Raw genomic sequence first — 27,550 nt, forward strand, 5'->3', positions numbered from 1 at the left:
AGTTTGTTTCTTATTTACTTATTTTTATATGTATATGAGTAAAACTGTTGATTCATTTTTTTTAATTGCCTTTAAAATTAGAAAGTCCTTCCCCATTCTGTGTTCAGTTACTCAATTTTATTTTCTCTTTCTTCTAGAGTTGCACTTTTCACTTAGGTCTTTAATATAGCTGGGATTTATTTTTGTAATATAAAAGTAAGATTTCTTGATTAGTTATCACGTGCAAAATTTTTCTTCAGTTAATTTACTATTTTGTTACCAGCATTTAAAAATCCACTTTATTCTAGAGGAATTGAAATTCTGTTAACAGGCCTCTTCCAAATTAAATATATTGAGTACAAATTTAGTGAATCACATGACCTTTCTGAGCTTCATTTTGCTCATCTATAAAATTAGAAGATTAGAGATCTAAGATTTCTTCTAGCTCTAAAATTGAAGACCCCCCCTCCCCCAATTCAGCAGCATCCATACTTTTGAGTGGTGAACACTTTTTGGGAAAACATCACCGTATTAAGTGGATACCAATTGATTACTCAGGTTTTGAATAGCCAGTTTTTGCTCTGGTTTATCCTGCCCATCAATGCCAAGAATCATTCTGTTCTTTCATGTTCTAAAAATTTTCCTGTGGCTAGAACGTCTAAAATTTTACTCTTTGTGAAATGATGTTTATTTAGGACAGATGGCTGAGCTAGCATATCTAGCTAGAAGTTTCTCTGCTATCAGGGTATTAAAGCCATATTTCACGTCAAGTCATTAAATATTTGGAATTCTTTTTCTGAGTTCATAATGTCCTAAGGAGGATTGAGATATGGAATTCCCAAATAATGACAAACAAACAAGCAAACAAAGCTAGATCTTACGGTCTGAACTCTGAGAAATATCAAGTAAATGCCCTAGTTATTTATACTGGCTAAGTTCATGAATTAACCACTATCCACATCCTAGCTCTAAAACACGGTTTTTAAAAAATACAAAATTATATCTTTCCCATATCTATCTCTCTCATAAAGAATTTGCTCTTTGAGGGCAATCCCCATGTTTTATTTGAACTTTTATCCCCAGTGTTTAGCACTATGCTTTCAGTCAATATTTGTGGGCCTGAATCTCGTAGAGAAGGCAACTGTGGGTAATTTGAAATGTTTCCCAAGTCAAAGCCCTCAAACCAAATCTGTACAACTCCCAAGTTGCACCAACTCCACAATCCCAGTTCATTGGAGATTTAAAGTTTTGAATTAAAGATTTTGTACCATGGAATGTTAACCTGAAAATGACAAGCAGAAAAGACAGGGAGGTTTGACCCATGGTCAACTTGTAACTGCAGACAAGCCTTTGGGAAAACTCATACTTGGTAAAGAGTAGATACAAACTTTCAAACTTCCAGGAGTCCCAGTTTATGAAGCAAGGCTCTTACGTGGGCAGATTTGGATGTGAGGATTTCAATCCTCTTTGGCGTCCCAAGTACACGTTAATATTCAGGAAAAGAAAACATTTTTTTTGTCTGTATTATCTCTTAAATATTATCATTTCTTTTCAGTCCATTCTACTCTTTCCCCCATATCTATCCTCTAACTCAGAAAAAGAGGGAGAATGACTTACTGCTACTTCACACAACCAAATTTATTTTTGTCTTATTTTAATCTTCTGTCTGCCTTCATCCTAATTTTGTTTGCCTCTCAAATAGTTTTAGCAATATTTCATAGCATTTTAAATTCTCTTAACCTATTTTAATACCAACTTTCTATGGCCGTGCAATGAACCAAGAATGACATGGTCTTACCTTTTTCCCAATCCATTGCAAACTGTGAAATCAGGTTTCTGAGATGGTTGCTGCAGAGAACAAAGGGATACCTCACGAAAAACACCAAAGAATGTACAAAACATGAAAAAACAGAGTGTTTATTTAAGATGCTTTGTATCGTCTTGCTCCTATGCCGTATGATCTAGCAGTTGCTACGGTAACTGGGAATTTTTCACTCCATAACTTGCATAAGTACTGAGGCTGCCCTTTTGATTACTGCTTTGCCCTCTCTGAAGTTGCACGTGCAGGCACATGTGTACACACACACACGCATGTCTGCCTGTGCACACAGACACACACGGAAATGCACATTTACATACACACACAAGAGATTTAGAGTTATAGAGTTCCTTGACTTGAATGAAACCTTACCATTTTCTAAGCATATTACTTTATACTATCTTTATATTTTATTTTAAAATGTTTTCCAGCTTTGTTGAGGTATGATTGACAAATAAGTCATACGTATCTATGGTTTATGATGTGATGTTCTGGTATATGTATAACATATATGTAAAATGATAACCACAATCAAATTAATTACCATATTCGTATCTCTTATAGTTACAGAGAGAGAAAGAGAGAGGGAGAGAGAGAGAGGACACTTAAGATCCACTCTTTTAGCAAATTTCAAGTGTTCAGTACTTTTTAAATTTGAAGAATACTTCTGCTGAGTCTATTCAGAGTTAAGAGGTAGCTTTTTGAAGTAATTTCAGTTTATAAATTAGGTCTTTACTTAATCAAGAGGCATTTCCAAACACAACTGAGTTTCCTTCCTGTAAGAGGAATTTGGGAGGAGAAGCCAAAGCTCTAGAAACCAGTCAGGGCTCGCTCTCAGTGCTGCTCTGGAAATCCACTGCTGTCCTCTTGTTATTCAGATTTTAAAGGCTGCTATAAAACTGCTACCAAGAGTTACTCAAACCCTTGGCGACAAGTATATCTGCTGCTAGTATATGGAAACTGTGTGACTTATAATGCAGCATAGATTTTTATCCCATCTTCGGGCTGCTTGGGAAAGTGTCAATATTGACATTTTCCCTTTAGAATAATTTTGTGTATATGTTACACACACATAGACACACTCTTGAAATGATCTGAGAATTCTTGGAATTCTGTTGTGAACATATCGTACAGAGAGTCTGTATGGATACCGAGGACGGACGGAATTCACATGTTCCAAGTACATATTGGCAGACAAAGTTTTCTCCAGTGACCCGTCATTGACATCTTCCCCCTTTTTTTCTTCTACATGTTAGAAAATGCTTAAGGATCTTTTTTTTTTTTTTAATCTAAAAGTCTCCTGAGGGATATAATATTTCAAATGACACTTTGGGATTTCAGGAGTACATTTTCCACCTGGGACACAGCTATTACATGGTTGTTGGGACTTCCCTCTAGATAAGGCAAACCCCGTAACCCCTGTCTCCTCAATATGGTCGTCAGAGCTGTGAACCAGCCTTGCTCTGAGGACATGGCTCTTCCTGGGTGAGAAGTGGCTCAGAAGCCCCCACAGTCAGCATCAGGCCCACTTCTGCTGCGGGTGTGCTGTACCCATTCATCAGAATCTGCCTACCTCTGATTTTGGAGCTTTGGTTCCTGGCCACAGGTGGTCTAGATCTTGGCCTTTGCTCTGCAGATTTCCAGCTTGAATTTCTCCTTTCTGCCATAACCTGCTCTCTGGACTGTGTCCCTCTGTGGCTGAACCTCTGCCTCCTTGTCTTTGCCAACCTCTCTGTTCTTGACCTTGGACCATTCAGATGTATAGTATCTGTCTGCTCATCTGTTATTCACCAGACCATTCATTTGTTCAACAGGCACTGTTGTTCTGGATGGTGGGATGACCCAGAGAATAGAAGCGACCCAGTCCCTGTTCTCCTGCAGCTAATATCAGAATGGACCTTGTCCTGCAATTTCCCCTCTCTCTTCTTCCCTGCAGCCCCACCCCCAAATCTGGTCATCAACTAAGAACTTTTATCCTGGAACTGGAGAACTTGCTGGGAAAGATTTAATAAAATTTAAGCTTTTCTGATAAAAACAGTAACACCTGTGTGATTTAATAACAACTCTCAAGAGTCACATGGGGAGTGTTGAGTAGTAAGCAAATTATGGAATGTGAATTGCAGTAAACTGATGAAGGTATTAGACAGGAAAGAGTGTTCAGACAGTAAGGCATGCAAACATTAGATTAAGTCAGATAGGGAAAATGCTAACAAACCTTACTCTAAAGCTACTAGAGTTTGGGTTGTTTCCTAACAGCAAGATGATGGACTCCATGACCTCTATAGGGGCATCTAAATTCATGGTAAGTTGACACACGTTCCTCTGGAAACTGAAAAGTCAAGTGCGCTGGATTATATCCATTTGCATCCCCTCCTCCATTCTGGCCTCTGCTCTGTGCTTGTGGAGATTGAGTCCTGACCCCTATGGACTGTATCACCCATGATCTCACGCCGTCCACCTCCAAGTGGGACTTGGCCATTGGGAGATGTCTCAGGAGATCAGAGTGTAGGAGAGAAGTCAGGGTGTTTCTTCTCTCCTCTGTCCTGCTTCCTACTATAGTTCTGGCCATGCCTATACCCTTCTGTCTGCAGCTCCTCCCTGGGAGCCTCTCATTTATGTCTCTCGCTCCCAATGGGATCCAGTACTCACTCTTACCTCCTCTTCCCCTTCAAGCCCAGGGGTGGTTAACATCTCCTTCGTGGCTGGTTTAGGGTTGTCTCACCATTTGTGTGTGTGTGTGTGTGTGTGTGTGTGTGTGTGTGTATGTGTGTGTTTAATTTCCTCAAACCTACCTTCTGCAAATAGTCCCTTCATTAAACACTTTTAGAACCCTAGTTGAGTGTGCCTGTCTTTTTTTGCCAGAATGATCCATTAAGCTAGTAAAGCATATTGAAATATACTTGGGATGCGAAGATATTGACTTTATATTTCAGGATATTACCGTCCATCCCCATCTCTTCTGTTCTATTGTACAATAGGTTTACTGGCTACAGTAGGCCTCGGGATCAGATTCATAGGCTTGATTGAATTTTAAGGTACTTAGACAACTTGTCCTATGTGATGAGAATCGTTAGTGGCAATAAGATTTGATACAGTTCTTCTCTAGCAGCCGGAGGTTTCTATCCAGTCACGTCTGGTGGTTTTCTGTGGGAATTTGGTCATGTTCCATAACAGTTTTGTGTTTGCTTTCACACCTATGCAAGTCAGACTTTACCTAGATTTTGTAAATTTGGGGATGATGAATCCTATTAGTCCCGTTTAGGTTTTAATTTGATTTATTAATCTTAATATGTGTGGGCCAAAAAAGGAGCCAATGTCCTTATTTAAGTACTCTCTTTCTGCCAGAGGCACCTGTACACAGATGTATTTGTCAGGCCAGCACTTCAAGTCCAGTAAATCTAAACCACCACTCACCTTGACGCACATCTGTTTACTTCATCTTCCTCTTAGTACACTCTCCTAATCAGCTCTATCATGCCAGCACTATTCTTGTGACTATATATATATATACTTTTTTTCCATGAGAAAAAGGAATCATGAGATACACTGTCAGCGAATTTTTGTGAAAGTTGTTCTCAGACAAAATTGTTTTTGGCCAGAAGAGATTTTTTTTTTTTTTTTTTTTTGCAGATAAGTGTTTCAATTCTGCTGTACCCACATTTATAGAACAAGAATAGATGCGGGCAGTGGTGGTTTGGTTTACTAAGCTGTGTGTGAACTTCCGTAATGCAAGATTAGAAGAGATACCTTGCTGCTAAATCGTGTGCGTCTTTCCTATTTAGGAGAGCCAACAATTTGGGCTTTGGTGAGAAAAGCAGAGTCAAGAAGGCTGGATTTTGTCAAATCTTACTGTTGGAAAAGATGCCAAGGTCATCTTGTCCAGCCCCACCTCCACTGAAGAGCTGTCTTCACTTGTTCTGTAACATTGTTGACAGGCTCAGCTCCAGCTTGAGAGAGAGAGCACATTCTTCCTCTGTTGTCAATACTTCCTTAAATTGAGCCACAATCGCGGTCCTTTATCTAGCCACCATTAATGGAAGGCCACCTTTCTAGAACATCACCAGTAATCCCATGTCCCACAAGGCAGGGTAGCTCAGAGAGTGGAGATTATCTACTATGGTATATTTCTCCTGATCTTTTCTGTTTTAGACATTCCAGCAATCTGAACTGTACCTCACAGAGCATGTGTTTCAGACCTTCTTGTAGCTCCTTAGTGCAGGGTCCTGGGGACTCCCATCAGCAAACCCTGTGCCCACAAACTCATCACAGCCCAGGTGGTTTTTGTTGTTGTTTTTGTGTTGTTGTTTTTTTGAAGTAAAATTTACATAGCATAAAATTAACCACTCTTCAAGTGCACAGTTTGGTGTCTGCCCAGCACTTGAGCCCATCAGGCCCAAGGCAGCTTAGGCACTGGAAGCCCCACTAGCCTTAAGCTGCCTGTCTCTGTGTGGCCAAGTTGTGTGGGCACAGGTAATCCCTGCCGCGTTTAGCTCCGTTCCTGCCAGCACTGCATTTCTCCTTGCTGGGTCTTGAGCTCTGCCTTGGTCTGAGTTGGTTTAGCTTGGTCCCGATACATACTCAGCCCTTGTCAACCCTCTGCTTCTCTTGGGATTCAGTCCCTTGAAGCTTTCACAAGCCAAACTGGCCATCTAGAACTAAAATCTAGCCACCCTAGTGGTTTGGAACCTCAGCACGACTTAGACACATCTGTTGCCTGACCCACCAAGCAGGTTAGCCTGTTTTGGCTGTCAGCACCAGTGTAAACCATGTCCCCTTTGATAGTTAATAGTCTCTAATATGTATCGTTGACCATCTTTAGGGGACGTCTGTGGTTCTGGTCTAGAGCTCTGTTGTTGAGTTTGTGATATTTCTTGGCACAGTTACTTTATCAAAGTGGGGGTTTTAACTTCATAGGATTGTTGTAATGATTGGGTAAGGTGATGGTTGTTTAGCTCCTAGCTTTGTCTGTTACATGGTAAAAACATCAATAAATGTTTGCTGTTGTTACAGATTTATCTGTTGGGTCATGGCTTGATTCCTCCCTTGTTGCCTGTTCCTGAGTGGGGCTGTTGGTTGCAGACGGCAGTGCTATCTCCGTAGTTCTTGAGTTGTGGTTACTTCTACCACTATGAGATAAAGTTACGTTAGCTTTTAACAGTCCAGTAACTAATAATTGCATGATATTTTATATGTCACAAAATACTCATCATATATTCTCTTAGATATTGGCCAAGTCATCAATGCCCCTCCGGCCAAGATCCTGAATCAGAGCAGGTTATTTTGGTTTCATATGTTACCCCTTGCCTATCTTTATCATTGTTCATTTTGACAAGCATGCCAGCTATTCTTTTGAGTTTATCCATAGCTGTTTGAGTGCCTCATCTAAGTTGGTGGTCAAGATGCAGAACAGGGCAGGCCGGTGTCATCCATTATCAGAGTAGTTTGATGACCTTTCCTTAGAAAGATCACCTCGCAGAAAAATGGCCCCTCTATCAGCATCATCAGAACTCACCACTTGAAATGTATTCTGTGAGGTTTAAAGTATTGTTCTTTCAGCCTCCCTCTGAAATGCACATTTATCCACTCATCTTTTTGTTGATTTATTTATGCATTCAGTTAATATTCTTTGAGTACCTGTGAAGTCTCAAGACTTGGCTATTTGCTGAAAATTCAACAAAGAAGAAGATATGGTACCTGAGAGTACCACAAATGAGATAAAGAAGTGTATTAATATATGTTCCTCAGAATGCTGAGTCAGAAGGACTCATGTGCTACTGAGGGGTGACAGAAGGGCCAACCAAATCAGACTGGAGGTGGAGGAGGGCGGGTTCCTGGAGGAGGCGATTCTTGAAGTGAACTTTGTGAGATGAATTAAAGTCAGACCAAGAAAGTTATGAGATGAAAGGAGTAGTAATAAGCTATTGACTATAAATGCTGTTTTAGTCTGTTTGAGCTGCTATAACAAAACACTACAGACTAGGTGGCTTCTAAACAGCAAAAATTTGTTGCTCACAGTCCTGGAGCCTGGAAAATCAAGACCAACGTGTCGGCAGATTCAGTGTCTGATGAGAACCCACTTCCTGGTTTATAGATGGCCATCATGTCACTGTGTCCTCAGATGGCAGAAGAGATGAGGGATCTTTCAGGGGCCTCTTTTGGAAGGGCACTAATCCCATTCATGAGGGCTCCACCCTCATAACCTAATTACCTCCCAAAGGCCTCACCACCAGACACCATCACACTGGGGATTAGATTTCAACACATGAATTTTTAGAGTGGGGACAGAAACATTCAATCCACAGCAAATGCCTTCCTATAAATAAGTTAGCATCTTCAGATACTGTGTTCCCACACTTGAGGGAAAACAGCACTGTGACTTGTGCTCCTTGTGTCACTTCTTGAATGTCATGGCATCAAGCTAGGTGATTCTTTGTGGGCTTCTCTGCAAGGGTGTCTGGTGCTGCTTCTTCAGACAGGTTTGATTATGAAGCCCTGGGCCACGTGGGGAGTGTTGAGGTTCCTGGTTGGGGCCAAATGGAGCAGGAAGGGGAGATTAGAGGGCACAAAATACACATCATGCACAGTTTACAATTAGCCCACAGTTTGACCTGTTCATTTCCATCCCCTTTTTCTCATATGCCCGAGACTGAGGGACATAACATTTAATGAGGGACTTCCTAGTTAGTTCCTTGGCCTCTTATATGTTAGTTGCATGGGAGTTTAATTTGGTAGAATTCTGACAGATGGAATAAACAATTATAATATTCAAGTTCAAACATCGCTATCTCATCTGATGAGCTTTGTAATAGCAAAGTGACTAAGTGGAGAGGGTAAAGGAAGCCTCGTAGTAACAATGACCTTTGAACCATGTGAGATAGAATTCTGCTTTTTAAAGGTAATTTACTCTCTCGTTTGCTCATTAATTTTCATGTTCAATAAACATTTATCAAGTGACTATCACGTGCCAGGCCCTGAGCTGTGTGTTAGGAAGAGAAATAGAAGTCACAGTCCCTGCCTTCAAGATGTCATGGTTTAGTGGAAAACACAGAGGGAGCAGATAATTAGAGGTCAGCGTGATGGGTATCATGACAGGGTTCTTTGGGCATCTCTGGAAGAGGGTGTTAGTGGCAAGAGACTTGTCAAAGAAGATGACGTAATAAATATGAGTTCCATCATATGGGATGGTTTCACCGTTTGGGCTTCATAGACTTCAGTGAGATAAGAGTCTGGACTCTGCCTAAAAAAATGTGCCTACACAGAAAAATGTTATATACTTCCAGAGGGCTCTCTGGGTCCCTAAAGCCCATCCTTGAACCCCTAGTTAAGCACTCTGGTAAGAGTTTATGCCCTGGTAAGAGACAATGCCATGGAAAATGCCAGCGACTGCTTTATGTGAGTACTTGGGAGAGGAATATTTTCCATTATCTCGGATAATGGAAAATCAAGCAAGTCGTGTGGCAATTCCAGCGGGCCTGAGAAATCCCTTAGTAATCACTTTTCCTCGCTCGTACTGGTGATAAGTGAAAATATAAATACTGTCAGAAACGAGGTTCAGGACAGAATGAGTGGAGACCTGCTAAACTGGGAACATTAATTCTTCACCTCCCTGTTTTAAACAAAATTCAATACTTTTATTACTTACTCTATAGGTACTTTTAAAATAAAGTTGTCTTTTAGGTGAATAAATGATAGAAAAAAGTTTGATTTAGAAGTGCAAAAGGTGGTCATGATCATGGAAGTTAATCTGAAGTAAGTCAGAGGCACTGGGTCTATTATTTATTCAGAATTCACAGGCAGGATAGCCATATAGCCATAAAGAGAAAGTAAATCAGAGCTATTCACTCAAAGAATGAAACACCGACGAGGAGCAGGGAAAACTTGCCAGCCCTCCTGTTTTCATACCCCTGATGAGCTCTGTTCCAAGGTCCTGTGCTTCAGTGAGCAAACAGCTTTTCTTCTCATCACTCATCCTCCCCCATTTTCAGCGGAGAATGTCTGTGTATTGTAGGAGTTCCGTGTTCTCCCCACCATCCCTTTAAGAGAGTAGGGAAAATAACTCGGTCTGAGAGATCTGGGGGCTAAAGCACGTTTGGGGAGAGGGGAGATTTGTCACTGAGCATGTTCCACCCAGGGCCGAGCAGAATGGGAAAGGCCTGAAGGGGCATCGTGCCAATTCCCTTCCTCATCTTCCATGTCAACTGCTGTGCCTGCGAAAGTCCCTTCTCTCCCGAGGTCTGTGCCACTGGCTCAGGTCATCTTTCTTCTACTCCAGGAGGGTCTTCCACTCTCCTCAGTGGCTTTCTATCTGTCTCCTACCTCCCCATCTTCTGAGCCCCGTTCCTTGCCATCACTTTCAGGAACATTCTGTGTATGACTCATCACCCTGACAAGGAAATGCTTCTTTCCTTGACTCCAGTGCCCACCATTTCTCCATCACTCCGTGCCAACGACGGGACAGCATCTTGTACCTCCTGTCAGTGTCCTCTAGCCAGCGACCGCCAGGGACACCCCTGTAGTTGAACAAGTTGTGTCTGTTGCTCTGCAGTGATGGAGACCTCACGTTGGGGACCCGTGGGGCAGCTCAGTGTAAGGGTGTTAGAAAAAGGGCTTACCAGACTTGGGCTTGTGTTTGGTGATTTGGGGGAGGGTTTAAAGAAGCAGGGCTTTGCTCTGGCTTAGATGCTGCCAGGAAATGGGGTAACTCTGTGACTAGATATCTTACATGTCACCTACAGGGAAGGTACACAAGAGCAAAGCTAAAGCTGTAATTGGAGAAGAAGCAGCAGTCACCCTTTATCTGGGCTTTTGGGTATTTGCTGGCTTGGCCACTGTTCATGCTTTGCCTGTGTTCAGATACGATTACTGAGTGGCCGTGTTTCTGTTTTGTTCCATCTCAGTCGCGGAGTGGCCTTGTCTGTGCTGATTTTCCATGAAATCATTGATGTTCCACAAGAGGAGAGCAAGGCCCGGCTCTGAATGTGAGGCCAGCTCCCGGGTGTCGGGGGCGGCTTTTCTCTCTCAGGCTTCACACTCTGAACCGCTCTACTTCAGAGGCGTGTTTGCCTCCTTGAGCAGAGCCTCCACCGGCTGCCTGCTCCCTGAGTTCCTGTGGGGACTTGTCCTCAGCCATTCCATGTTTCTGCAGTTTATCAACTCCTTTCTTGGCTCACTGCTCTCCCTAATCAGACAGACACCATATGGTGATGAGCTGTTTCCATGGTGTCTGATGGCTGCCCAGAGTCCCTCCCTTGGTTACCTTACTTCCTGTTGTTGTCCCCTTTGCCAGGCCCTTCTCCTGGGTAAGCCCTATCTTTCAGTATTCCCCTCGGGGTTTCTGAGCACTTCAGCATTTCAGTGTTTTCTGCCCTCAGCAGTCCACAAAGCTGCCTGGCAATCCTTTTCTTCATAACTTATTTATCCCCTGGTGCACCCCCTGAATCCATTTTTCCAATAATATTCTCTTTGGGCCACCACCTGTACCCTGAAGTTCCAGAAGAGGGTCTCTGTTCCCACTCTACTAAGAACATAGAAGCCATCTCATATGCTCTACCTCAGCTTCCTTATTTTCTCTATTTTTTTCTAAATCTTCACTCATGTTGTTTCCTGTGATCCTCTCGGAATAGACAAAATCTCAGCCCTCCCATAGCCTAACCCCTCCATTTGCGTTCCTGATCTTGTCACCTCTTCTCAGTTCCCCCTCACCTCACTGCCTTCCCCAGCCACACAGCCTCCTCAGCCTGTCTCCTTCCCTTCATGGTGACATGCTTAGCATGTGATCTGCCCTGTCTGTGCTCTTCCTCCTCGTTCACTCACACCCTGACACTTCTCTTCCCACCACTGGACCTAAAGTGATCTTGTCATCACGTTTTCTTAGGTTTACCGTCTTTGACTTATCAAAATTCACAGCATCAGACAAGCCTTTTCTTGCAATCTCTTGAGACAGTGCCTTCCAGGTTCTCCTGGCTTATCTTGGTTTTACTGTTTCACGATTCCCGTAAGTAGATTTCCTCCGTGACCCTGATTTCTTCCTCCTTCCCCCTACTTTCTGTGTTTTTTTCTTCCTTCATTCCCATCTTCATGGTTCCTTTCTCTCCTGTTCCCCCTTAACAATCTCATCTACTCTCTAAACTTGAATAATTTACAGATTTATCTCTGTCCTTGACCTTTGTCCAGGGGCCGAGTTCTTTCTTCCTAACTGCCTGCTAAACATCAACAGCATGATGTATTATCAGTACCGAAACCTCAATTGTCTGAAACTAGAGTCATAAGTCTCACCAGAACCAGTTTCTCTGGACACTTTTGTCCCATTTAAGGGCATCACTGTTCTCTGTCACCCACAGTCATCTTTGACCATGAAATCCCATGGGTTACAGCTTTGTATCGGCTCTTGCATTGGGGCCTTATCTTAGTTAGACTTATGTTGCTACGGAACCTATTAACTTGTCATTTAAGGGCAGGGTACTTGTCTTACTAGTCTCTGCTTGCCACTTGGGGTCCAGGACAATGCCTTCCCAAAGGAGATACTCACTGTCTTTTGAATGAATGACTGTAAACTGAGTGTTTTAATGCTTTACTTGCATTCATGCGCTATTGGTCATTGAACATATTTTCCATCATTAGTTCTCTAAATACTTTTATTCTTAACTGATCAAGCACTAGAATAAAATTTCATACCATGGTACTTTCTGCTCTTTTTCAGGAAGAGCAATTAGGTAAGGGTGCATGGGTTAGGAGGCATTCATTTAACCTTCCTTCTTCAGAGCCAGATATAATACATAGGGTTATTACGTTTCCATAGCAATTTTAGATAACTTTATACATTGATTTTTCTCCTCTTTGTTTTTAACAAGTTTTCAAAATGGAAACTACCACTATGACATAAGGTGCTATTGATAGTACATCAATATGATTCAGCTCTTCCCCTGCCCAGCAGACTGTGGCTGCTCTGTGCAGTCCTGTAATACATATTAGTTACACAGACATTAGAGGAGCCCTTCCCATCCATATGTATGTGCATGGCCTGTGGAAGTTAATAATGCCATATATCACGTGCACGTAAAATGTAAAATGTACTTCAGGATGACAGCAAGCTCAGCTAAAATGAGTATTGGCTTACTACTATGAGAGGAAACCCGGGGAAAGATTTTTGTCCTTTCAAATCTGTTTTATTGAATTATTTCTTTCTGTGTGTCTTGGTATCCCAGCCACACATTCTGCATTTTATTTTATCTTATTTTATTTTTTCGATCAATATATGCCCCTCTCTCCAGCCACCTTATTTCACTTGGATAACAAAAGAACCCCTTTGGAAAAATGAAAGATAGCAATTACACATTGGTATTCATGTTACAGGAGCCACGCTGCTGTCCTTGGGGAATTTAACAATGAATATCCAACATTAATTGCCACAGTAACCGCATGTCTGACCTTGCTGAAATGTAATACATCAGCTTTACATAGTAAAATTATTTGCCACTAAAAGATTTAAAAAGAACCATCATAGAATTGTATTGCTGTTTCGAATGACCAATATTTTTTGGTGTTATGTTTAAGAAAATCCTGGAGAACTCAAGTGACTAGGTCACTACATTTTCTTAGGAATCAGGACCCTGGGAGTTGAAATCATAATTTTATCACTGATTTGGTTGTCAGTTGTAACAAGATGAATGCCTTCCTATTCTTATGAAAGATGAATAAAATACATTGACATCTCTGATTGATCTATGGAACTGATAAATAAGGCACAAGGACATAGTACTTTTTATCCATCGGGGGATAAATATATATTTTTTTAATGTTTGTGCCTCATTATAGGTACGATTTTCTGCCAGTAGCAGAAACATGCTAGGAACCCTAGGACGTGTTTCCCCTTTTAAAGTGGTGACATCATTTTTACAGTGAAGCTTACTTACTGTCAACTTTTCTTTCCTTAATCTTTTATTCGAATCTTCAGAAATACTGAAGCTACATTTTCTTACGTGCATTTTAAAGTTCTTTTTCTCCCTGGGCTGTCTTACATTTAGGGGGTGCCGCCCCCTGGGGCGACTTTCACACCACATACCCGGGAGTATGCCTCACACAGAGTTGGGTTGCACACTGCTGGGTCAGCAGCGAGCACATCTGACAGAGCCAAGTCAGCGGGCCACGCGGGCTCTGGGCTGTGGAAGCTGTGTGTGCAGAAATGAATGATTGTTCAGCTTTCTCTCCTTTTAAAAAGAGACTGAGGTGAAGAAAGTCAGGGCACTCACCCATGACATCCAAATTTCAGGCTAGATGAGATTCTAGCTGGAGATACATTTTTGCTTGCATTCTGGCAAAACAAGTCCATGATAAATTTGAAGGCCATCTCAAATCTGGAAAAAAAAAAAAGAACTGGATGATAGAATGGGTCGTTTGGGTCCACCTTTTAAAGACAGGCTGTGATGGAAATGAATATGATATGTATCGACTACAGCTAGTTAATATGGTTTGCTCACTGTTTCAGTGTTTAAATGATGTTTTATCTGACTTTCCCATTTCAATGCAGTGATTGTTTAGTAAGCACTAAACCAGGTAAAAGAGAATACATGAGCAGTTAGTATGTTGTGTTTTTTTGAAACTTTGAAGTTTGGATGCCTTGATTCAAATCATTAAGGTAGTTTTAAAAACGAACTCTCTGAATCCTATCCCCACTTAATGTTTTTTCTCTATTTTCTTTAAAGTGTTTCTGTCTCCCTAATGTTTTATGTGTCCTTAGAAGTTGAGCTTGGGCACTGGACAAGAGGGAGATTCTTGAGCAGACTCCTAATGTATACAATGCAGCTTTCGTTAGTTCCTTGCTTCCCCCCTTCCTTGTTAATGTTCTCTCCTTTTTCCCTTCTTCCATCCATCACTCCCCGCCCCAATGAAAGCAGGATGATGAAGTGACGACTGTTAGAGAGCAAGAGCAGAACGTCCTGGTGCTGAAGAAGGTGCTGTGCTGTGGCCCAGCCCCCCCAGGCGGGAGCGCGGACAGCGATTGGAGGTGAGTTTCCACCGAGGCACGCGCCGGCGTTTCTTTTCCCCTCCTGCCGTCCGTCCCTTCCCTCGCTCCATCTCACTCGCTCTGTCTGCCTCCTCTTCCCTCCCTCCCTCCCTTCTTTCTCCGCCTCTCGAGCGAGCGTTCTAGCTGACTGCAGAGCTCTTAGCAGCCAGATGGACCCAGTTTCCCGGTGAAAGGACGGAGATGGCCAAGATCTTTTAGCATGTAGGGGGAATGCCTTTGTTAGTAACCCCTCACAATGGGCAGCTCCCGGCTGAGGGTCTTTGACCCTCATTTAGAGCGGAAGGATTCCGCAGCGCTCTCCGACCGAGAGCTGCCCCTGCCTACCTTCGATGTGCCTTATTTCAAATACATTGACGAGGAGGACGAGGACGATGAATGGAGCAGCCGCTCACAGTCTTCGACAGAGGATGACTCAGTGGACTCTCTGCTCTCTGACAGATATGTGGTCGTGTCCGGGACCCCGGAGAAGATTTTGGAGCACATTTTGAATGACTTGCACCTGGAAGAAGTCCAGGACAAAGAAACAGGTAAGACTGGGGGTGTCTCCTGTTTCCAGACCCTGAGCGGGGGCCCTTGTCAGCATCCTTAGGGGCAGGACTCCCACCCACTGTTGCTCACACCACGGTGGGCTGACAGAGCATATGCTTTGCGCCCCTCCCCCTGGCCCCGTGCTGTTTTGTTTAAATCCAGTAAATGGACACATGGAGATCCAAGCAGCTGCCTGGGAAGTAGCTGTACTACAAAGAAAATGACACGGAGGCAGATGTTCTTGTCTCTTTGGCAGTTTTTACCAAATCTTACCTAAAGGCAGTTGGCAACAGGCCAACATTCAATAACCTGTGTTCGATGGGAAGAAATAAAATGCGTGAGGGGGGGTTAGCAAGCATTCACCTGGCCTATGGGAAGCGCTGAGCTGGGGGGCGTAGCCTCCCCGCCAGAATGTCAACAATTAGTGCAACTACTCAGCAACTATAAGCTTAGCAGCAACTTCTGCCGTTTTCCAAGCGGTTTACAAACTGCTCAGAGCATGGCCTGCTGTGCAGAATGTGATACTCACAGCTTCTCAGACCAGAAATTGTAATTCACTGAAGTCTTAACCAATCCCACCTCTTGTCCTTTCTGTGTACTCTGGGAGCCAAATGCCTGTTTAGCTTTTTCACTCTTGCACTTTCGGAAACACTACCATTGCAGTTACAGAATGACCTACCGTACTTCCTTTTTTACAGAAGGGTGAGTACTTGCTTCTCTTAACCAGAATTTGTAATTTGTTCCAGCCTGCAGCAATTATTCCAGTGAATGGGCCTCTGGCTGTAGCCTGAATTCTGTAACTTGATCCCCTGACTAAAATACACTTTTTGCTGCCACCACAGCACCTGTGATGATCAGGTTTGCAATATAGTGACCGCATCAGTAAAAGGCATTTTGGGTTATATTAATACAAAGTAACTCATAAGGGTTTTCCCATGCAGGAAAGATTGTGAACTGATAGCTTAGGTGGGATCAAGAATTTCCTTGGGTCCCAGAAGTTTGTCTGAACCTAACTGATGTCTGGTTCTATATTGCATTATAAAGTGCATTAAGAGAAACAAAAATGTGTGATATATATAAGTGGGTAAGAAAAAAAAGTAAAATGACCCAACCACGTATCCTATGTTATTGTTTGATCTCAAAATTCAAATAAATACCTTATCGTGCATATGTATGTTTGGGGGGGGGGGGAATCAATAATTGTCATTTATATACAAACAAGCTAAAAGAAAAGTGTATTCTCGTGGCATTTGCTGGGTTGTTTTTGTATATCTATCGATTAATATTTTGTGCATTTGAGCACTATTCCTGTGTTCTGCTTCATCAGAGATAATCATCATGGAACTCGCCATAATTTTCTGTGTACGGATTGCCAGCTGACTGCTTTACACAGGTGGTTTGGACTAGATTAGAGGCACATTACCTGCCATGAAGAGGGTACCTTTAAACATGGATAGAGGTTTTGGGGAATTGAATGCTTTCTTCTTAATAGCACCACAGTTCCATTCTATGGTATAAGACTTTGTGTCTAGGTCATTCATATTGATGAGTAGAAATTAATAAAGCCAATATTAGGCCTAAGTTGATTTCCTTTTTTCTTTCTTTCTCATTGACAGAGTTTCTTGTGAAAGACGGCCTAGGTGCCTACTAACAAGTTCCCACTATTTAACACTGGGAATGAGAAATCACTCTGATTACTGTTACTAATGCTAGGAGTTGCCGCCTGGTGGGAAATGTTGTTGTGTACGGTATCTAGTGACTGGGATTCCAATTTGTTTTTTCCCAATGATACAAACAGTGGGATTGAATATGTCACTTTAGCCACATGTTCAGCAAAGCCGAAAAGACCAGGACTCAGTAGCTTGACCTAAGCAGGACAGGAAGACACCCGTTGGCGTCAACCCCTCCTCATTCCTACTCACTTCCTTAGAGTTTGTGATGGACACACGCAGAGGACAAACTTCAGATTGTTGCAGAGACCCTTGAGGGGGTGAAAAATGGTAACAGCTTTCCCTCCAATCAAAGGAGAAATTTATGAAAATGAAAAAATCAACTTTAGAGACTGATTGATGGGTATACAATAGGGATACCTAAGTGGAAATCACATGCAGTTCTTCAAAACTTCACACACAGCGCTTTGGAGAAAATACAACAGAAAAGCCACCATGAGGTTTTTGTTTAACATTAGAAGCAATATCATAAATATGAGATCAAATACATTTTATGTTCAAATTGAAGAAAAGTGGTTATGAATCTGTTCTAGTTTGAATACTAAGAATCACATATTTAAAATAATTGAGGTCCCTTGTCACTGACAGAGGTGAATTCCAGTTCTTTATCTTGGTCAGGCTGGCAACCCTCATTATAAAAGGCCTATCGTGTATGAGAGCCTAATAGAGTCACATAAACATATGGAAGACAGATGGAGGAAAATGAGAAGGGGCTGCAATAAAAGTATACAGCAACATTTTTATGTTCTTGAGCGCCCCTTTTAGGGAGATGGAGCCATATGGGGCCGGTGGGGAGCCATATGGTGGTCGTCCACATGGCCCCCTTGGCAATGAGGAAAAGGTACCTGGGAGGAAATCAATGGTCCTGGTGGCTGAACCTGTTCTGAATTCTCACATCTGTACCCTCCAGAGGCTAGGGAAGATAACCAAGCAAGAGATGTAAGTTACTTCCCATCTCTTTTCCACAAAAGTCACTTCGTTGTGAAAATGTAGGTGTAAGGCCCAATAGGAGCAATATCACAAAGGACAAGTTGAAGTGATTACTAACTGATGTAAACATGCAAGTGGAAAAAAATCTGCCTAATTAAGTGGCATAGGAAGGTAAATGTCAGGGCTATTGAGAGAATGTATTCCTGTTGCTACCTGAATCAAGAATAGAATAGAATACAATTCATATAGTGTCCTATCACCAAGTCAAACTGCGTTTTAGGATCAAAATAATATTAGAGATGCTTAAAAGCAACCTAATGATTTTCCTAAGTGATTGGATCCACACAGCACTTACCACGCTGATTTTCATAATCCCCTATGTGCATACCTTTCTTCCTCGGTAGTACCAGGCACAAGGAATCATCCAGTGAATGTCTGTGTAATGAATGAATGAATGAATAATTCTTTATTGTTTAAAATGGAACAAGTATTTGAGTCTGGTAACTGGATATCTATTTCTGAACATGGAAAGGGATTGAAGCTGTTTTCAAAGATTTCGTGTGTGGTGTTTTTTTTTCAAGATTCAGGTTCTGACTTGAACCATTTGGAATGTTAGAGAAAAAATCAAGCAGCTCTATCTTTCATCTTCCCAGAAGTAGGGCAGACATCACTAGGCATTCCCAGCCCAGGAGAATTACAAGAAAGGCAAGAAGGAAGAAAGAGCAGGAGTTGTGAAGAGCAAGTGGGAAGCAGCCAACCCTGGACTGTAGAGATTCCTGCTCCTATGTAACCTTTCCCTGCCCTGGAAATGATAAATTGTGTTTAATTAGAGGTGCTTCTGGGAATAACGATTCCTGTTTCAAAGCAGGGGGGAACCTATGTATTGGATGGATTATATAGAGAAAAACCTTGTTACTGATTTTTCTTTCTAAATCTGCCTTATGGTGGGTCTACCTTAGGGAAAACACAAGAGGAAATGCATGATTTGCTCCCCCCACCCCTTTTCTTCATTTCCTTATTCTTCATTCATCTTTTTGATGCAAATGTACTCATCCTAGAAAAACCAGCTGAGACTAGGATAAAGGGACTGAGGTAAAGCCTACCTGCTGATTCTTACTAGGCTTGGCATGATTTCTTCAACGTATGGTTGATTTTTTTACTTCATGAGGTTTTCATTCAGCATAACCTAATAACGTGTACTCGGTGTGGAAATGTCTCCTCAGCCTGCTTTGATTGTGTCATGGAGACCTCAGTGTTGGTGGTGAGCTTTCAGGGGCACCTCCTACCTGGTGGTGCTTGTCACTGAGGAAGTGAGTCCCTTACCTTTGTAACAAGGCAACAACCTCTATGAAAGTACCTGGTTTATATTGTAGGAGTGTCTGCCTCCATCCACAGAGTCCAAAAGTTACTCTCCCTCGCCAGCTTCATGGCTTTTCTTGAGCATTATTGCACTGATAGAAACTTGAGTAAAGCTAGGACTGGCATTTCATTTTCTATTAACATTTAAAAAAAAAACTTTCCTGCCAACAACAAGCCTGGCATAAGCACTTGATACATATTTCTTATGAAGAAAACATTAAGAATGCTTGTCTCCTGATCATTGGAAAGACAGAAGACACGTGAGGTGAACTTCTTTGATTTCCTTACCTTTTAGGATTTCTGGAAGGATGTTTGGTGCCTCTGACCCAGGCTTTCTCTTGAAGGTGGCAAGACCTTAATAACCCTGTAGCAGCAGCGAGGCTTTTGCAAGACTAAAATTTTTTGAGGGTAGGCACAGACATTTTTAGATGGTGGTAAGTCTCTCAATGATTTGGTGCAATTTATGTACACATAAAATCATCTCGTATTGATCTTCTCTTTTTAGTTTCGGAATGTCATGTAACACATAGACCAGTGGATCTTATCTGTGGCTGCACATGGGACACTTTAAAAAAATACCAATGCCTGGGTCCCACCCCAGAGTTTCTGATCCAGTAGACCTGAGTTGGCGCTTAAGCCTTATCAGCTTTAAAATTCCCATGGGTGATGCAAATATTCAATGTTGACTTTGTGTCACTTCCCCCTTTTTTTAAAAAAAAGATATATTCCAAGTTTCTAATAGTTGTAAATATATAGTTTCCTCTAAGAGTTAGGGACCCATTTCTTCTTTCCTTCCCTTCCCCTCCCCATTCCCTCTCCAGGGCTTTATGTCCAGCCTCATGTCCCCTGGCCCCTGCCCTGGAGCCTCTGCAGCCTGAGAAATTCAGAATTCACAAACTTGCACTACTGGTCCATCCACTGAAATGGTTTCAAGAAAAGGAAACAATCAGAGGAGACAGAAGTATTGGACACACAGCTGTTTGATTTCTCAACTCTTAGAATGAGAAGGTGATGGTATAGTAAACAAAACCCATTTGGATTTGTGCCCAGGTTCTGTCACACTATAGAAATCTCTGGGTGGTCCTTAGGTCTCACAGAATGTATTTCTGTAAGAAATAATGTTTTAAGGAAGAAGAAAATGCACACAGCAAAGTAGAAAGGTACTAAAATGAGATTCTGAAGTCTCACTTCCCAGATCTGGGCTCCCCTCTTAAACCAGCCCGAGACCTTGAGCAAGTCATACACAGGATGATCTCTGAAGTATCTTTCATCAGTAAACCCCTTGACTCAGAGGATCTATACCAACCTCTTCTCTTTCTCCATATTTTACAGAACCATAGAATTTTAGATCTGGAGGAGACACTAGAATTCACATAGATGGCCTCCAGAAACTTGCGGTCATTTGAAGCTGAAATCACCATCACTGAGCCAGCCGTTACACAAGGATTTAGGCTATTCAGTCTAACTTCATGTTACTTTATATAATGACTACGTTTCTTTCACCTCAGAGAGCAGTTAAAGTGTTGATGGGGTAGGAAGCTTGGCATCCAAGGCTCAGTGGCTGTGCCTGGTGATAATTTAAGCATGTTTGTATATAACCTTGTCCGACGGGAAACTTTAAGTTCCTCTGACAAATGATGCTGTAACATTTCCAAAGATTAGCTTTGATTTATCAGCTACTAGTAAAACCCATTTGCAGAGTTTTATTACCAAGCTGTTTTGGGATTTTCAGAAGCAGTCTGTTGCTGGACAAAAGCAGTTCTCCCCTAGTGATGAAATTACTACACCCTATTTCTTATGCTAGCCACATCCTCCTGTCCTTTCTTTCCTTGTAGCTTCATACGCTACTTTTGTGCATTTTTAATTCCTCAATTTCTCTGTGAACAGGATGAATACCTTAGGAAAATTTAATTCCTTCATTCCACAAATATCTTCGACCTGCTATTATGAAGGCATTCTTCCAGATGTGGGGAAAGAGCTGTCAACAAAATACACAAACTCCTTACTTTCATGGGGCTTGCATTCTAGTGGAGGGAGTCAGACCAAAAACAAGTAGGGAAGTAGTGCCCATTAAATGATGGATGCTAAATAATCAATATCATTGCAGGTTTAAGATGAGTGTGTCCACATGTCTTTAAAAAGAAAGAAGCTAGAGGATATGTGTATTTAACGTCTTTTAGAGAATTAACATGAAACTTCTGGTCCTATTCAACGAAGTTCAGAACCAAAAGAAGTAGACTTAATTGAGGAAAAACAAAAAGGAAAGAAGTAAAAGAAATGTGACGTAGGTGTAGGTATTCCAGATGGTAGTTACAGCTGGAAGCCATAGAATCTGCATCCGTGCAAATGTTTGGTACCAGCCGTTAACCATCTTGACCTGGGAAAATAGCTTTCTCCAAGACAAATCACTGGACTACCATGCCACTTGAGGGCTTTTTCAGCTTTATGAAACTGTCAATTTTAAGTATTAGGTTAGTTTTGTTTGCATAGACACTAATAAAAAACATCCACGAAAGGCTAACTAAATTCATTAGCAGCCCCTCCAGATGCCATGGGTGTGCCTCTTAAGCAGATGTAGGGAACCGCTGTTCTGTGAAGGCTGGCTTCTCCAGGTAAAGAGAAGGCTTCAAACAGCTATTCACATGGCAATCAAAATCCCCAAAGTGCTGTCCAGAAAGGGCTCACATTAGAGTATGGTTTCTGCTCTGCTCTATCATCTTTGTACTCTGGGTTTTGTTTCTTTGGTGTGGTTTGGTTTTTTGGTGGCTCACGTAGCTTCTCTCCTAATTACTGATATGGAGAACGTAATGTATTTGTTGTAATTGAAGCATTGGGAGACTATACATTAATATTGATAAAGTGATGACATCATTAGAATTGTGTAGAAGTTTTTTTCTCAGTTGCCTCATTTATGAAAGCAGAGGACTTAGGCCATGTGACATTGGAGGCCCCTTTCAGATTTGAAAGCCAGGATTTGAAGATGGCTCAAGACACCACTCCATTTACCCAAACTTCCTCTCCGTTAGATGGATTCTGGTACAGGATAATTATCCTCATCTTACGGTCAGAGAAGCTAAGGAAGAAGTTAACTAAACTACTTCGGAAATAGAGTGATCGTTTGAATATGGGGATGAACCCAGGTGTATCACTAGCTTTACTCCAGAGATCATTTTTGTCTAGTGACTAGAATCAGGGATGGAAGGCACAAATGAAGTAAAAACCTACCATTCAACTCTAGCTATAAACCCCAGATCAGGTGCTTTAGTAGCCACTTCAGAGCTATCTAATCTCCAGCACAAAGACCTGCTTCTTGGTTTCCAGCTGTGAGCAGGATGGCCCCTGGGTGAGCTGAGTGCCTCAGGATGGTTACAAAAGAAATGGGGTGTGAGGGTCCTGGTTCCAGCGGATGCTCTACCAGGCCAGTCACGTGCGAAGTGATTAAAAATCAGATTTTGACTGTGGATTTCATCTGAGGTGTTCATCTTCTGGACTAATCTATTCACACCACCTTTGAACATGCAATATTATGTGTAGTAACAAGGGAACTGATGCTTTTACACTGCCAGGAGATGGTGGGTTAATGAATACTCTTGCTGGTAATGAAGCAAGGTGAAATGAAGTGAGGCAGAGCTGAAGCATAAGTCATTAACATACACTGATTAATAATGGAAACGTGGAAGTTTTCATTACAGCATAACCAATGGGCAAAGGAAGATGTTTAATGCGCAAGGATATAAGTAGGGGTACTGCATGCTTTTCAGGGAAACGGTCCCTCTTTAGAATTCGAATGGATCATTGGAATGCATTTTTTTTAATTGCATCATTTTCATATTGACACCACATGATCCCTAAAGATACTTCGAGATCAAATGTAAGTCTAGAGCACTAGAAACAGGCTAAAATATTGTCAGGTTATGGGAAATTAATTTCAAGAGTATCTAAAGATAGGAAATAGAAAATGAAATATGCAGGGGGCAAGAATTACCTTACAAATTAAAAATCTTAAGCCTCCTGGCTATAAAAATCTTGAAAAACGTGAGCATCTTAGCAAGACTTTTTAGGCTTTCTTCTTTGAATACGTCTAAGGAAAATCTCAACCCCTTTCTGATGGGTTAGAGCGAAGGCCGTATCCTAGAGACGATGTGAGATAGACGGTCTTTGAGATTTTCCTTCACACTGTGTTCTAAATGAAATACACATGTGACTGCTTGTTTCTGTATAAAGTCAGTCCTGGTTGTGATTTTGTTACCCAAACCAAGTTCATATGCCCAGCGCTTCAAAAGGCCAAAACTGAAAATGTCAGAGTTTGGAATAAGGAAAATTTTGTTGATTGATCAAGAACATGCCAACCGAGAAGATAGGAGACCTTATAGTGTCTCAAATTGCTCGCTGGACTAGGTTAAGAGCTTTTAAGGGGTTAGGGGGAACAGGTATGCAGAAGTGCTGGTGGGGCAAGTTTTCATTGGAGGACCTTGGAACTTGGCCATTTATGGTAAAGGGGCTTCAACACCGGATCTTTGTGGACAATGGATGCTTTGCTTCTGAAAGGGCTCCAATGTTCAAGTTCCGGGTATGTCCTGGTTTTTCAGTGGGGCAAGCGGGACTTTGGTTCTGGGTGCAGCTGGAGGTCAAAGTTCTCTCCTCCGCACATGCTTAGGCTGCGTGACTTGTGGTATTGGTCTGTTATCTCTGAAAAGCAACTCCGTATCTCATTAAACCCCCTAAGCATGAGGAGTTTCCCTATGTAAACTGCAGCCAGAAAGGAGGGCGTAGAAATGAATGGACTTTCTCCTTTAGTCACATTTGCACCTTTTATTTGCTTTATTTCTCTTATTTACACTGTATTTGCGTCTCCTGAATTACTTTCCTTCCACCTCAAATGCCTAATTTGATACTCGTCTTTTTAGATAGATGACTATGGAAACCTTAGGTATTTCTTTCTTTGTAGTTCAGTACATCTCTAATTTCCTCGAATGGCTGGAGGATAAATTATTACCAATAATAAAATACTGTGGTACACTGAGAGTTGCCATAAGTATATACATGAATTAACAATTTTCAAAAATCAGAATATATGAAATTGCAATCTATTTTTAAATATAAAATATAAAGGCCCTGTCTAGTAAGTCACAAAGTTCACGTAGAATTATGAAGTCCTAATAGTTTTCAATTTTATTATATGAATAAAATATTGGCTTAAATTTGTATAGTCTCTTTGACATAGGATGAAGGTTGTTTCGAAACACAAATCTTCATTATATCTTGCACTTTTTCTCATAAAAATAAATTTGAGAAAGATAACAGCTTTGTTCAGTTTTCTTTTTATAGTCTCTTCCTAATGTAGGCCCTTTAAGAATGAAGGCTGTACTTCTATTTCTTTTCTATCTGTGGTTCTATAATCCCTATAGCACAGTTTCTCAGTTAGTTTGGTGCTGATTTTTGTTCTTGGAAATTTTTTTATTTTTTTGTTCTTCTGAAAGGGAAATGGATTTTTGTTCCTGTAAAAAGAAAATGCTGTTCTCAAATCTTAGTCTTTAAATTTACCATGTTTTCTCAGTGAGCTTTGCGTCTATTGCCATATTTAATATTGAACTTTAGTAGAAACATTTGTGATTGTCTCAATGTCCAGCTGTATTTCCAGACATAAATGTGTGATGTGAGTCAGGCATTTGGGGAGCAGCAAATGGAAAGAAGCAACAGATTCTGAAATTCATGGAGAAAAGATATTGTGTCAATAGTGATTTTGACCATCTAGTAATCTTAGCAAAACCACAGTTTTACTGTAACATCAGCAACTGAAATTACTTGAGACTGTTTAAGATAATGTCAAAGGATGAAAAAATCTCTTTTCTCTCTCCCCTTTTGTCCCTCAGAGATCTCTGTGTGTCATCTCCACACAGCTGACGGATCTAAAGTGAGCTCATCAGATGTTCTTGCTTGTATTTCTAAATGCTGTGACATTTTCCTCAAGCAAAATTGAGCATCCTATTAGAAACTTTAAAAAAAAAAAAAAAGTGATCTTTTTTCTATGTAAGAGTAGATAGTTTTATAAGCATGAGGAGGGAATGTTAGTGGATGGCAATTTGTTGATTATAATTACAGCATGTTAATCTCTCACAGCATGTTTCAGTCAAATTATTGTTTCATTTAAAAAGTACAATGCCACAGAATAGCTGTACTTGACAAGCACATGTCTAAAAGGGATAGATATCTTTGAGTGGGAGAATTTTTGCCTTTAATTTACCTATAATTAAGCTTTTCCTCACTTAATTTTGCAGTCTTTCTCTTTATAACCTTCTCTCCCATTTCCCATTATCCTTATTTTCTGCCCTTGGGGCTTTCTTGCTCTACAATTGAAACCATTCTTTTCATTCTGTTTGCAGCTTTTTGCCTTCTACTTAAGGCTGCTACTTGGCTGGCAGTCCTTCCCCCAAATCTCAGAAATAAATATGAAATTAGACAGAATTGCTAAATGTGGGTGAGCAGAAAGTGTGGAAAACTAAAATATCTTGTCGTAATCCCCCAAATATCCTGTTGTAATCAACATAGTGACAGAAAATTATTTTCAGAGCAATTCTGTATCTATTTGTGTTTCCGAATTACCACTCTTATTTGTCCTCAGCATACAGGATATTTGGTGAATCTTTTAATTTTTAGATTGTTTAATTCTGGATTAGCTTGACTTAGTGTGAAGATGAAAAGTACAAGTTAAAATTGCCCGCTGCATACCTGGCTGGATATTTCTACCTAAATTCTCAGTCTAAAAATGGTCATAGTTTTAGGTGAATGGGTGTATGTAGCAGGGTTCATGATAGTAGTTCTAATATTAAAGCATCTGGTATTTTCCTTTGTATTACATCCCTTTCAATGTGCCTTAAATATACTTCTTTTGAAGAGAGTTTACATAGTACTTAGTGAGTTAGAATTTTTTTTCCCCCTTAAATTTTCTTCCTGTCTAGCTTGATACCACATATTTTGTTTTTGGGTAGTAGGCTTATAGGTATTGTAAATCTATGTCATGTGTTTTGTTAAGGAAAAAAAAAGAACAGAGTGAAGATATTTTCATCCTAATTTTGGATCTTTTCCCCAGAGTTGGTCACATAAAATGTGGCCTCTTGTGTCTTGGTTCAGTTTGATCTAAATTGGAAGGTATCACAAGCCATTTTCATTTACCACTGCTGACTTTTCTGAAATATTTTAGCAAGCTCAGGTTCTGCCAGTGCAATTGGCATAACGCGAATGCACATCTCAGAATTATTATGACAATTTACACTATTTAACAATCTCCCCAGGGAGGAGATAGAGGGTGTTTGTTCTTTTAAAAAATAGCCAAAAACATGCAAAGCAAATGTGTCTTCATCAGCACATTCTAGAATCCACAGTAGTGAGATCAGGATAAGTTCACAATACTTTTCTCCCCTTAAATAAACTTTTCCTGCTTTTGCTAACTGAGAAACTTGAGAACCAGATCACATTAACAGCTCACGTGTTGAGTTCCTAAAAATTTTCTGTGTGTATATATCATTTGTATTGAGGGACGGCTGCGTATAACAGAAAAACTCTTGACAGCGACTTAAACAAGGTTATAAATATCCTTCCCTCTCAAGTGAAAATAAAAATAGAGAAATGTCATTCAGAGCTGGCAAAGCCACTCTGAAATCAGCCAGGACTGAGAGTCCTTCTAGCTCTTTGCTAAGTGTCCCTAGAATCTGATGAACCAAGATGGTTTGTCTCACGGACCCAGATGGATGCTAGTTAGAGTATAACCCAGGTAGTCCGATGGACTTAAGTCAAGATGGACACACCTATTCATCACACGTGGTTTCTGCTTTTATCTCATGGACCAAAACTTAGGTGTGGCCACATCTAGCTGCAAGTGAAATACATTGTTGGGAAATATTGTTTGGTTTGGTTTTAAAATACGTGGGGAACAATATAGCCAAGAAAAATCACAGTTTGATTCCTAAAGAAAAAGAAAATGCCATGTAATTTTATACATGGACACTTATGTTGGTTTGTTTTGATACTTTACACCTTAAGCCGTAATTATATATTTCTGTCTCTTCAAAAAATATATAAATATATTGTGATTTAAAGCATTGTATAATAATTTATGAACACTATAAAGTGATTTGGATTAGCACTTCTATTCTTCTAAACACGTGAATATTGATAACAATT

At 40.9% G+C, this 27,550-nt stretch overlaps 1 protein-coding gene across 5 annotated transcripts in view; it reads left to right on the plus strand.

Moving 5' to 3' along the window:
- RAPGEF5 (Rap guanine nucleotide exchange factor 5) overlaps positions 1-27,550 on the plus strand; it is a 418,760-nt gene that overhangs the window by 336,310 nt on the left and 54,900 nt on the right. For 3 of the 5 annotated variants that reach the window (XM_074340846.2, XM_074340845.2, XM_019727543.3), the window contains 2 exons: positions 14,689-14,801; positions 15,261-15,349. In XM_074340846.2, coding sequence (XP_074196947.2) covers positions 14,689-14,801; positions 15,261-15,349 — 202 coding nt within the window. The remainder of the gene's footprint in view (positions 1-14,688; positions 14,802-15,260; positions 15,350-27,550) is intronic. The other 2 variants (XM_074340847.2, XM_074340841.2) reach the window with 1 other exon arrangement.

Source organism: Rhinolophus sinicus, chromosome 4 (assembly GCF_057876585.1).
Source record: "Rhinolophus sinicus isolate RSI-liver-muscle chromosome 4, RSI-T2T, whole genome shotgun sequence".
In the NCBI taxonomy this organism is placed as follows: domain Eukaryota; kingdom Metazoa; phylum Chordata; class Mammalia; order Chiroptera; family Rhinolophidae; genus Rhinolophus; species Rhinolophus sinicus.